The sequence below is a fragment of the Microtus ochrogaster genome, chromosome 5, assembly GCF_000317375.1.
Source record: "Microtus ochrogaster isolate Prairie Vole_2 chromosome 5, MicOch1.0, whole genome shotgun sequence".
NCBI lineage: Eukaryota > Metazoa > Chordata > Mammalia > Rodentia > Cricetidae > Microtus > Microtus ochrogaster.
In genome coordinates, this window is record NC_022012.1 from 79,122,057 (window position 1) to 79,135,366 (window position 13,310).

A 13,310-nucleotide genomic window follows, 5' to 3' on the forward strand; every position below is an offset into this window, starting at 1 on the left:
AGTGCTGGGATTAAAGGCGTGCGCCACCATCGCCCGGCTTGCCTTGAAGTTCTTATAGTAATTCAAAAAGCCTAATGAAATGTTAATCAGACAAAATGAGATTCTTTATTCCCTTGCGTTTCCTTTCATCATGTTCCACTGACCTTGGCATCTAATCTTTATGTGTAGCTAATCCTCGAGCTGTTTTTGGCTTTGGACTCCACATCAGTGTGTTGGTTCCTGTGGCTTGGGGATCCTGCCAGCAAGTGTTCCTGTAGTTTGATGTTTGTTGCTGAGCCCAGTGTCAGTTCTAGGTGCTTACCTCTTGGGACAGCATGATTGGCTGTCTTGATGTTTCATGCTCTTCAGTACAGTGAGATGTGAGCTCTGATTATTTGATGGAAAGCATGAGATGGCCTGGCTTGTAGGCTTGGAAAGGCTGGCTGATTTCAATACACTGCCTTTCAGTTAAGAGGGGTGTGTGTGTGCGTGTGGCTTGATTTTAGGTTCTCATCAGTAGTGACCAGAAAGTCTATTAACTTCTAGGTTAGGATTTTCTCTTCGGATAGTCTAAGCCGCAGAATTCTGAGGTAGCCTTGGGTTCTATCATCCTACCGATTGCTCCACCGGCTGCTTCCTTGTCCCTTGTTGCTTTCAGTGATGGTCAGTCTCCAGAGACAAATATAGAAGATAGCCTCTGGTATTCAAAATTTTTAGAGTTTTTCCTCTTTGTTTCCAGACCACTCTGTAATCTTCTATTTCTTTAGAATATATCTTAGTGTTCACCTCTTCCTAATCTCACCTGTGATGTGTTTTATCATCCACTAACTAGACACACTACATGCAAAGGGACTGGTCTCCTTTTTAGAGTAGTTATAAGCATTTTTAAAATTTAGGTATGGATGTTTGTCTGCATGTGTATCTGTATTACAAGCAAGGCCAGAAGAGGAAGTTGGATCCCCCAGAATTGAGATGGTTGTGAGCTGCCATGTGTGGTTACTGAGAATCAAACCTGGGTCCTCTGTAGTAGCAGCCAGTGCTCTTAACCATCGGGCTCCCTCTGCAGCTCTGCACGTTCTTTTATAGTCTGTCCTTTTGCACATTGTTCTAGCTTATTCATTTCCTATGTGTTTTTCTCCAAGAAAAGCTTCTATCAGAAACACGCAGCCAACAGCCTTTAGACTTTGCCAGGTATCATATCCTCTCTGGGTCCCAGCTATAGTATCCTCAGTTGTTGACATCCACTTGCTGTCTCTGCAGCATTCTCTAGCAATGGTAGTGGCCTACGCATAGGGAACAAACAAGGATGCGAGGTTTACGTTCGCTATCCCACATTACTTTTTGTGTCTATCCTATAGCAAAGTCATGTGTTGTGTAGCTTTGTGATAAACTTTTTGATATTTTGAAGGAGATGGAAGAGTAATAAGTCCGTCGCCTCGTAATAAGTCATCATGCATCTCATCCCCAACAAACGTGACAGAACTCTGTGGGCTGGACATGAGAACTGCCACAAGCTCCCTGTCAGCATTCGGAGACTCTTCCATTCAGACACCTTCAAAGCCCAGAATCCGGCAGGGCTGTCATAGTGCTGGCCCTAATGTATCTGGTAATGAGGGGTGATCCTGTAGTGTATCGTGTAGTTGACATGTAGTGTCAGGAGTTAGAACGGTAAAGGGACCAAGACAGCGCCAGAGCACATTAGATTATTCAGCTGACTTGTAAAGCAAGGGAAAGCTACCTGCACCCACAGAGCACAGAGCTAGGATTGAGAAGAAGACAACCCAGTGTAATATCAGCTCCTAGTATGGAAGCTGTGGAAATGGCTAGAAAAACTGTCCTTGTAGGCTTCAAAGCTCCCTATATAAACAGTGGCTCTAGCTTCACAGCTGCCACAATTTGCCTTCATCAAGTGATTCGTGTATCGTTTCCAACAGGTGATCATATTAATCTGGTGAGCTCATCAATGCCATCATTTCCTATTCTCCAGCGTTCCTCTGAAGAGAAAATTCTTTACTCAGACAGGCTGACCCTGGAAAGGTGAGCACATCTTCCTTTCTCCCTTTCACAACATCTGCTTGCTTCTGGTCTTCACTCTGATGTCACCTTCCTACCAACTACGCATGCTCATTCCTTTCTCTTCTGTATTTTCCCCTTTAGTGTTTACCGTTTTCTAGCATGTTAAATATTGACTTGTGTTTGTTGTCTGTGACCTACTAGAATATAATCTCCATAAATGGTGATTTTTGTTCATTTGTCTTCTTGGGCACCTAGAACAGAGAGCCTGGTACAATGTGGGCTCTTGAATAAATGTTGTAGAAAGAAGTGAATATGTATAAGGTTTGGTGCCCTTCTTTATAACCAGGAAGGGATTTGTAATGGGATGGTGGGTGTAGAATCCCAGCAGACAGAACATCTGTGCTGTGCACAACTGGCTTTAGCATGACGCAGCTGCTGAATGAGTCAGCTCTCCTGCGTGTACCAGGGAAAGGCCCTGCTCTGAAGGCAGAGTTCTAGTTGAGACCAACATCTCTCAAAGCGTCACGATTGTGAAGTTCCCACCCTAAATACTGCCTTATGTTTATACTGTTTCCAGCAGCATTTCATGTTTGAAGAATTGTGTAGGAACTTCCCCTTCAGTCTTTAAAAACACACTCAAGAACAGTAACCTAGTCTTGTGTTGCTTGACATTAGCAGGGGCCTTGTTTGTAAGGCTGTGACTTAAGAAGTTTGGTGCTTCTATGGTAGCTCAGGGGTAGCTTGGGCAGCTTTAAAGATGAGTTTTTGGCAGGCTGAGTGTCTAGAATGGAGAAACCAGCACTGATTAATAGACACTTGCTTATCATGAAAGTCAGGACCAAGGAAACTGGCTCTCCTTTGAAGGCTGAAGGCTGGCTGTGAGACGGTAGCACCACAATGATGCCATCGCTGTCATATGTGCAGACAACAGAGTTGGACCAGCAGCAGGGTACCACCATGGAAGCCTTGTTTGACAGCCAGTGGGTAATAGTAGTGTTTTCTGCGTTATTGTGTGTGTGGCTTCTTGGTCAGGGAACTGAATGTTCAAGGGAAGACTCTAACCATAAGAAGTACTTGGCCTCACTGATTTAAAAGTAGGCTTAAAATATCAGGAGGACAGCATGTTCCAAGAAGGAAACAGATGTCAAATCATAGTCCTACACAGACATCTGTGATAGAGCAGGAAGCGCCATAACCCAAGACTTTTACAGACACAGCAGAGCCCCCCTGGGGTAGGTAGACCATTGCTTCCTCTCCTACTCTGCTGGAGTGGCAGGGATTACTGGGGTAAGGGAAAGTGACTTTATTTTAAGGCTTAGCAGTTTGAGAAAGGAGGACAGGAGGTGATTTTCCTGTGTGGGTAGCAACTGATACAAAGACAGGAGTTGAGGCTTTCACTATGAGAGACAGACTGAGCAGTGAGGACACGATTCAAGTTTTGCTAAGAACAAAGCTACAAACTTCAGCTAGCATATCTGTAATCATTTAAGTTATAGTTTATGTAACAGAAATGTCAGCTGTGAGAGTATGAAACACGGGATGAATTCTAAATGTGATCCACACAAAACTGGTGCACAGTGGTTTTTACTTTTCTTCTCTCTTAAATCAATTTCCCCAGAGTCTATTCTCTTTCCCCCATACCTCCCCACCCTGCTGACTGTCTCTCTTTCTGGGACAGGGCCTCACTCTTTATCCACTGCTGGCCTAGTACTCACAATGGAGATCAGGATTGCCTCAAAATCAGATACCCACCCACCTGTGCCTCTGCTTCCTTAGTGCTAGGACTGAAGGTATGCGCCACTGTGCCCAGCTTTAAGGGTCTGTTCTTAAAGCAGGATATCTTTATGACCTTTAGTATTCCCTTTTTCCCCCTACTAACCATTTTTTTTTCATTGCAACAAGAACTCTGATCCGTCCATATTCTGCTTGTAGCATTCTGGCTGACTTTCTTCAAAACTCCCATTCATGAGGTGTCACTGAGGGATGTTTCTAACAAGCCACACTAGCATTGCTAATGCACAGCTAGATCTGTGTTTCCCTTGAAGAGCCTTTGACTCTCCATGTAGAATCTCCTAGGCCCTCTTCCTTCACCATGTTATGACATGGGGAGAATTCTTCAAGGGTCATGACTTTATTTACTCCAGAGAGGAGACAGAAGAAGTGCACTGTTTTAAATACAACCAAATACACACAGAATTGCGTCCCATCTGGTCTTGAAAACCATGAATATTCTGCAGAGTTAAAGCTGATGTTGAACAATCGAATCCAGCATCCAGCCTTGTGAGGAGTTGCTCAGTAAGGGTTGCCTTACGATTAAGGGGCTTTGCATGGAATTTTCCATCAGTGTTCCCTGTTGTAGATGGCAGAATTTCTTCTCATTCTCATGAACTTTTGTGAGTCAGTGATTTAAAATAAGCCTGTTAGTATGGTTCTTGCTCCCATGACTTAGTCACTCAGAGAAATTTTGACATTAGTGACTGATACCAAACGCATTTTTTTTTCTGGTTTTGTGACTTGGTTTGATCATTTAAACCTCTCCCAGAAAGACAATTATATTTGAAAGCTTTTGATATTAAAGTCATGTGAAATTAATATTAGAGACTCGTTTTAAAATACAATGAGAGTTTAGACTTAACTCTAATGATTACCCTTGTCAGTGTCCATTGTCATTCCCCCCCCCCCATTCATGGTTAAATTTAGGTCTCTTCCTGGGGTCAGGAAGTAGTCCAGATAACCTCTTTATTTTTAAAAAATGTTAATTTAATTGTATGCATGTGTGCTTGAGTGTATGTCTGTGTGCTACATGCTTTCCTGAGCCCGTGAATGTCAAAGGAGAATGCTGGAATTCCTTGAACTGCAGTTTTGAGCTGAGTTGTGAGGTACTGGGAACTGAACCCAGGTCCCCTGTAAGAGCAGTAAGTACTCTTAACTGCTGAACCATCTCTCCAGCTCCAACTTACGTTTTCCTTCTCACAGCCTGGGTGTACGAACATACTACTTAATCGTATTTGATAGAGGAAGCAGGAAGAGGATACTGACCCAGAATCTTACCTACATTTTTTTTCTAGACAGAAGTTGACTGTGTGTCCTATCATCGATGGAGAAGAACACCTTCGTTTATTGAATTTTCAGCACAATTTTATAACTCGGATCCAGAATATTTCTAATCTACAGAGGTTAATATTCTTGGACTTGTATGATAACCAGATTGAAGAAATCAGTGGGCTTTCCACTCTGAGGTCTCTCCGTGTCCTTCTGTTAGGGAAAAACAGGTATTTGTGAAGCAGTTTCTCTCCTTGTGTGGGTATGTGCATGTGTTGCATGTGTTGGGAGGGTATGTGTATACAGGGTGTGTGTGAGTGTGCACTGTACACATGGGTGCATGTGCATTAGAGCATGTGTGTGTAGGAACAGATGTGTATATGTTTACATGTCTGTGCAGGTGCTCACAGTGCATGTGGAGATGAGAGGAGGACCTTTGGTGTCCTGTTCTGTCACTGTGCCTTTTTCTCTTGAGGCAGGTCTCTCACTGAACCTAGAACTTGCCTTTTGGGTATGTGGGGCGGGGCATCAGACTGGCCAGCCAGTGAGCCCCAGGATATTCCTACTGTTGCACCCAGCTTTTATGTGGATGTTTGGGATGCAAATTCAGTTCCTTGCTTGCATAGGCAGCACTCTTAGCTGCTAAGGTCCCGTGGAAGCAGTTCTTGCTTGTAGCCTAATAGAATCCATGGAATGTTCAGGTGTAAGTCACAGACTAATATTGTAGGTATTACTAGAGGAAAGCTGAGCGGAAGTCAGCAGTAGCACACTGGCCGAGTATTCATGAGAGCCTGGGTTGAGTTCTAGCCCTGGAAGAATCTACCCTGATTTGCTCTGTGATACCCAGTCTGACAATCATGGCATTGCTCCAGCACCATGCCTTAGATAAAAGTAATTGGAAGAGTCCAGCTTTGACTTTATGGTATTTACCTGAGAGGGACATTTTCTATTTTGCAATTGCTAAATCAGTGGTAAATTCTTCTTCAGAGAGTAGTTCTCATATGTTTTATTTAAATTTGTTTATGGTTTGAATTTTATGTATATGTGTGTGTGTTTTCCTGAGTGCATGTCTCTGTACTGCCTGTGTGCCTGGTGCCTATGAAGGCCAGAAGATGGCGTTAAATCCCTGGAGCTGGAATTGCAGGCCATTGTGAGTTGCCTGATATGGGTGCTGAGAGCCAAACCCAGGTCCTCTGCAAAAACAGCAAGTGCTCTTACCGGGGGCGTCATCCTTCCAGCCCCCGATATGTTTTAGTGTCACATCTTGTTTGTGTACTGTCCCAATTCCTTTGCTATAGCTCTGTCAGGCAGTAGCTACACAATTCCTGACTCGTGGCCTTGATATCACTTATAACTTTCATTCAGTTTTGCCAAATAACTTTGAATACCTTAGAAGAAGGATTAACAGAGTCTAAAAATTAGTAATACCTTTTGGTTTTTGGCCTTTTCAAAGCTCATGGTTGACATCCTGATAGCAAAGAACCGTTTGTAAGAGAAAATATATATAACCTAATATGACAGAGTGGTCTTCAGATAAGAAGACCCAAAGACACAGATTAAAAGTCACATTGTGTTTGTAGGTTTGATGACTAGTGGGCAGTCTTAGCGGGTTGTGTTGGGCAGAAGGAACGTCCATGTTGTCCATGGCTGTACTCTGGATGACTCTGCAAGGCCCTTAGTGCAGGCTTTCCTGTGGCTGTTTTATTCCCATTGCTTCTGTTTATAAAGGGCTTAGGATGTACTCTTGGGTGATGTAGGTCAGAGAGTCTTTTTATAACCCTAGGGAGAAATGGTGGGAGGAGGTTAGTGTGACCTTCCTGTCTCTCCAGAGTTCTTACTTTATTTCAGCCTAAATTATGTAATATTCAAAGTGCTGTGTTTGGAGATGTGTTCTTAACTATATTCTCAAGGTCATGTCCCAGATTTTAGCATCATATTTCCCCCTGATGTTTTTCTGAAAGTTTCTAGTTTATTAGTTCAAATGTTGCATTAAGAATTCCACTAAAAAATAAATTCCAGAGTTTGAGGTGCTGGAGAGATGGCTCGGTGGTCAAGAGTGCATACTGGACTGCAGTTCATTTCCCAGCGTCCACATCAGGCCTGTTCTCAAAACCTTCTAATCCAGCTCTAGGTGAACCGACACCCTCTTCTGGCCTCTGGGGGCAGTGTGCTTACTGGCCCTCCACACATAAACACATAGTTAAACATAAGAATAAAAGAAAAAGGATGCTCACCTTACTAGACCTTGATGGAGGTGGAGGTTCCTTGGACTTTCCACAGGGCAGGGAACCCTGATTGCTCTTTGGGCTAACGAGGGAGGGGGACTTGATTGGGGGAGGGGGAGAGAAATGGGAGGCGGTGGCGGGGAAGAGACAGAAATCTTTAATAAATAAATAAATTTAAAATTTGAAGAAAAAATAAAAAGAAAAAGTTTCACATAGTTTGAGAGAATTTGGGAAATTATAAGCCCATAGAATATTAAAATATGGAGTGATCTCAGAAGTCAGTCCTTTCATTTTAGAGACGTGAAAACGGAGTGGTCAAATGGATCTGGCATAGTCAGTTGCGAAAAACTACCACACACCAGGAGTAGGTTTCCAGCAGCTCACTGAGCTAAGTGAGGAGGGAGCTGACTTTTGACTTTAAGGCTTTCTTTTCCACATGTTCTGTGCCAGCTTCCACAGGCCTGGCTCCTTTCTTGTTCTGAGTTATTAGTGCCTAGCTCACATTTATTCTTTAGTGCAGTGGCCTAAATATATCTCCCTTTTCATCCTTAGATGCAGATATTTTCTAGAGATATCTGTGATCCCCATCTCTAATGTAAACAAGATTCAAAGGCTGGTTCTGGTTGCATCCAGTTAAAATCATCTCTCTGTTCTTTCTGCCTGTTTCTACTTTTCGGTTTCTCAGGAGCAATTTGTTCATCTTGACCCAGAAGACAGCATTGTTTTGGCCTTCTTGAAGTACCTGAGGTTTCTTACTTTGAGGGATCTAACACCCTCTGCTTTGTGCTTATTTTGCTACAATAGAAACAATCTAATAAGACTCCTCCTCCTTCTTCTCCTTCTCCTCCGTCTTTTTGTTTGCTTGCTCTGCAAGCTATATTTGGATTTTCACCGGAGACACTGTTAAACAGTTTTTGAACTGCTAGTGCCCATGAATCAAAGGGAAACATGTTACAAGAAAATGTGCTACACTCTCTAAGATTGGGTGCCTCTCAGGTATCTGTAACATATGCCTCTGATTCCTAACACATCTGCCCGTGCTCCTAGCTGGACATCTGACAAAAGTCCTACAGACTCTTAGATGCAGAGCTCTGCTGAGCATGAAGGATCTGGCTGAGCATCTCCAGCTGTGTGTTGTGGATGACTTTCTGCCTCCCGTTAGTCAGAACAGGTTTCTCTAGCTTCTTTTGAAAATTAGAGCATGCAAGATTCTAGGCTCAGAAGGCCGGTGGGCGGAGCTTCTTCAGTGCCATTGCCTTTATGTTGTTTAAGCCCTCAGGTCTCAGGTTCACTGTCATTTACGTGATTACCCAAAAACCTCCAGCCCCACTTTGCTGTAATAACTTCATGTGGCCTCCATTGGGCCTCTGATCTGAGTGCTCTGGATGAGGACAATTTCTGTTATCCATGGAGAATAAGTTTCAGAGTGTTAAACCCATAATTCTGTGCCTGGATAAATGGCTCTGTGGGCAGGATGCTTGCTGCACAAGCATGAGGACCTGAGTTCAGATTTCCAATTTAAAATGCCAGGCATGGTCATGTACATTTGTAATCCCAGTGATGGGGAATGGAGATAGGCTTGCTGGCCAGGCAGAGTACTCAGAATGGTGTGCTTCACGTTTGGAGAAACATCCTGTCTCAAAAAGAAAAGCAAAAACAAAATATATAAATAAGGCAGAGATGTGATTAGAGCAAGATATCTCCACATCACCCTCTGACCTTCACACACACTTGCATACACGAGTGAATGTATACACACAGTGCATATGCACACATACTACACATACACACACACACACACACACACACATCCCTCCTATTTCTTAATAAGTAGCTTAACTGTAGGCCATTGTTTGACTAACTCGATGTGGGAACCAACTGGAGGACCAAGCTAATTCAAAGGAGACTGACTAGGAGGAGCCGATCATTCATGTTTTAGCAAGCTCTTCAGCTGAATCTGATCCACATAAGAGTTGGAATCATGTTTTAGGGACTGTCAGTTTGGGAATATGAAAGAATGGGATCAGATCAGCGACTTCTGTAGTAATAGGAGTGGCGGGGCTGCGTCCCCGGGCCCTGCCGCCTGCTAGCTTATGCCCGAAATAACAACACACAAATTGTATTCATTTAAACACTGCTTGGCCCTTTAGCTCTAGCCCTTATTGGCTAATTCTGATATCCCGATCAAGCCATCTCTAATAATCTGTGTAGCCCCGGTCTTACTGGGAAAGATTCAGCATGTCTGACCTGGCATCTTGCTTCATCGCGTGCGTCTGCCAGGAGATGGGAGCATGGCATCTCTCTGAGGCATCTGCTCCCGAGAGGAGAGCTGTCGAGTCTGAGCTCACTTCCTCTTCCTCCCAGCATTCTGTTCTGTTTACTCCGCCCACTTATGTTTTAACCTATGAGGGCCAAGCAGTTTCTTTATTGCTTAACCAATGAAATCAACAGATTGATAAATGACACTCCCACATCAGACTTCTCTAATAGCCATGAGATCAAATTGTTGTTAAAAAAGCACAGCTCTTTCCTAAGCTGTATGGTTCTGCTTCAGTAACTCCCTCCAAGTGTTTTAGGTTTATCAGGAGCAAAACAGAAAACCCAAAAACAAGGGGGAAAAAAAGGAACAAAAAATCATCAAAGCTTTGTCTGTTCCATTGTACTTCACTATTCATTTATATTTCTATTAACCAAATATTTAGATGTTAGCTAGCATGGTATGAAGTACCTGGCCTTAGATAAAGGCCTTTGAGTCCACAAGGATGCTCTGGTTTGGGTGAAATGAAGTAGGAGTGCTTTTTTTTAATAGTGTGTTTTCCAGGAAAAGAACAGATTCTGAAGTTTTAGGAGAGGTAAGTAAGGAGATTGTGGGAAGTGTAGTCTGTCTGAATGGAGAAAAGAGCTACAGCCATGCAGCAGTGCTATCTGGTGGGAGGTGACACCATTTTTATCAGTAAGTTGGACTGAATTGGGTTGCGATGGAGTCGTTGTTGCTTTGGCAATGATGTCAGGTGGCTGAGGCCTGAAAGCAATAACTGTTGATGAGGTTTAAGTGTGTACTGTGCTAGCATGATGATTGGCTTCTGGAAGCATCGGGGAAGGTGGACACTGTTCTTCAACCCAATAAATAATGAGAGCAGGAATAAGTAATGATAGATGCTTTGGTAAGGATGACATCTTTCCTTTATTTCCTGGCCTCTACTGAGTAGTTATGGTGCGAATCTGTGGGGTCCATAGGAACAATGAAAAGAAGCCTTTCATGCTAAGAGAGTGTCCTGTGAGTAGCAAAGCAGAGAAGAACACGGGTAGGCCTAACCACCAGGGAGTTAGTTAAATTTAGCAATGCAATTGCAAAAAAAAAGCAAAAAACAAAAAACAAACATAAAACAAAAACCAAGTGCTTTTTTTTTTTTTTTAATTTTAAAGTACCATTTTACTGTGTTGCCTGGGCTGGCTCCGAATGCCTGAACTTCTGGACTCAAGTGATCCTTTTGCTTTGGGACTATCGGCATGTGCTACTGTGCCTGGCACTGCCTCCCCCCTCCCATAACACGTGCCTTGACCTAAGGTTAGAAGTAGAATTGCTTTTCTCTAAAATAAGACATTTATGCATCTTTCCCCCAGTAGCAGTAACAGTACTGCTCTGTGTGTATTCACTGAGAGATCAAGAATTTAAATATTAAAATGAGTATACCATTCTGCTTCAGCAGGCTTTGAGTTACTCATAGATAAGATGTGACTATATTTCTATTCAATTCTACTTATTCTAATTTTCAGAATCAAGAAAATCTCAAATCTGGAGAATTTAAAAAATTTAGATGTTTTGGACCTCCATGGAAATCAGGTATTGTACAGCTCTTTCTCACCCCTCCATCTCTCCCTCCCTCCCTCCCTCCCTCCCTCCCTCCCTCCCTCCCTCCCTCCTTACTTCCCTGTCTGTGTCCCTCTCTCTTTGAAAGTCTCCAGCACATTTTGTTATAAATGTTTTAAGAATCACACTAACATTGAATTATAAGAGTCGCTTTACGGATCTGAGGTCTTCAGCCTTCTGGTGCAGGATTTCATAGCTTCTTAGAAGTAAATCACAGATGAGAGCTTGGGATCTGTCTAATTATGATAGGCTTTATTCAGGCAAATTCTCAAGAACCATAATCTTCCTGACTTCTTTCTGCATCAGTGTTTCTCCCTCATTGCCCCTTGCTTGCTCGTCAGAGGTAAGCAGTGTACTGGATTTTGTGACCATCATGCCCTTATGGTTTTAAGGAATTGATATTTCATCTTAGTCAAGGTTCTCTATAGGAAGAGAACTGATAGCCTGTATATGTGCTGGCTAGTTTTATGTCAGCTCGACACAAGCTAGAGTTATCTGAAAGGAGAGAATCTCAATTGAGAAATTGCCTCCGTAAGATCCAGCTGTAGAGCATTTTTCTTAGTTCGTGATTGATGTGGGAGGGCCTGGCCCATTTTGGGAGGTGCTATCTGTGGGGTGGTGATCCTGGGTTCTATAAGAAAACAGGCTGAGCAAGCCATGAGGAGCAAGCCAGTAAGCAGTACCCCCAGTGGTCTCTATATCAGCCGTTGCCTCCAGATTCCTGCCCTGTTTGTGTTTCTGCCCTAGCTTCCTTCAATGATGGACTACAGTGTAGAAGTGTAAGCTGAATAAACCCCTTTCCTCCCCAAGGTTACTTTGATCATGGTGTTTCATCACAGGACTAGAAATGGTGACTATGACTCTGTGGGTATGTGCGCGCGCACGCGCGGGCGCACATGAGCATGTGTGTGCGAGTGTGTGCATGTGTGTGTTTTATCAAAATGTCTCATACAGTTTGGTTCACATAGTCCAACAATTGCTGTTTCCCACTGGAGAGGACAAAAATCCACTAGTTGCTCAGCCTGCAAGCCTGGATGTTTCAGCAGTCCCAATCTGGTGCACAGGCCTGGAGGATTCTGGGAGAGCTGCTGGTCTTCAGTGTCCAGGGGAAGCCCAGAAAAGTTGGCTCTAACACCTGTGAAGGGACCACAGCAGCGGACCTTGCCAGCAAGAGGGAGGCCAAGCAAGCAAAAAGCAATTTCCCTCTTCTGTACCCATGTATCTGGGCTGTCATCAGAAGGTGCCACCCACATTTAAAGGTGGATCTTCCTAGTTCAGGTAATCTGATGAAGAAACCCCTATGGAGTGCAGGTCAGCCTGTGTTTCAGTTCATTCCACACTCAGCCAGCTTGGCCACCAGACCAGCCATCAGTCATACTACTTTTAAAACTATCACTACAAAAGAAGCATTTTGTGATGCTAATACTTTTAATGAGATTATCTTGATATTGAAATAATAAATACTTGAGGTTTTTCAAGTTACAATATGCCTTTGAGAATTCACAGGCACCAGTGACAAAAACCATGTCACTTGATCGTGTGCAAGCGTCATCTGCTGGCCACTGTTCAGGACCTTACTGCATTCCTAAGTTTCACCGTGCTATGACAGTCTGATATTAAGATTGCACATTTGTACCAAATAGTTATTTCCTTAAGTTCTGTAGCAACAAGGAGGGAGTTTGAAATGAGAATCTAAGTCTCCCTTTAAAATGTTAAACTTCAACAAGCAAAACTTTTGTGTATTTCAGAGCAAAGGGGTAGAGCCTTTGTGATGTTAGGTCACAAAAAATATATCCAGAGGTAAACCATTCAATACAAACATCAGAGTATCATCAGGGCCTGTGAGACAGCTAATGGAGAAAGGCATGCACTCCCAGACCTGCCAACCCGAGCTCTACTCCAGGAGCCCATATGGCAGGAGGAGGGAGCAAACTCCCACAGTTGTTCTTGACCTCTGCACTCATGCCTCCCCCCAAATAAATGAGTAAATGCAATAAAAATAAATAAAGCTTAGGCACCAGTTAAGGGAGAATGTTTGATCTTTAGAATCCACTCTCATTAGCAATGGGGGAAACCTCTCTGGAGTAAGCACTCCAACACCTGTGAGATGGAAGGGAGATGATGTCACCCGTGCACTCCAACACCTGTGAGACAGAATGGAGGTGATGTCACCCGTG

General features: G+C 43.3%; 1 protein-coding gene across 1 annotated transcript in view; it reads left to right on the forward strand.

The window, feature by feature from the left end:
- Nucleotides 1-13,310, forward strand: part of Lrrc49 (leucine rich repeat containing 49) — a 113,592-nt gene that overhangs the window by 9,655 nt on the left and 90,627 nt on the right. The window contains exons 4-7 of the mRNA XM_026779106.1: nt 1,388-1,585; nt 1,914-2,016; nt 5,064-5,267; nt 11,040-11,106. Of these exons, the coding sequence (XP_026634907.1) occupies nt 1,388-1,585; nt 1,914-2,016; nt 5,064-5,267; nt 11,040-11,106 (572 nt within the window). The remainder of the gene's footprint in view (nt 1-1,387; nt 1,586-1,913; nt 2,017-5,063; nt 5,268-11,039; nt 11,107-13,310) is intronic.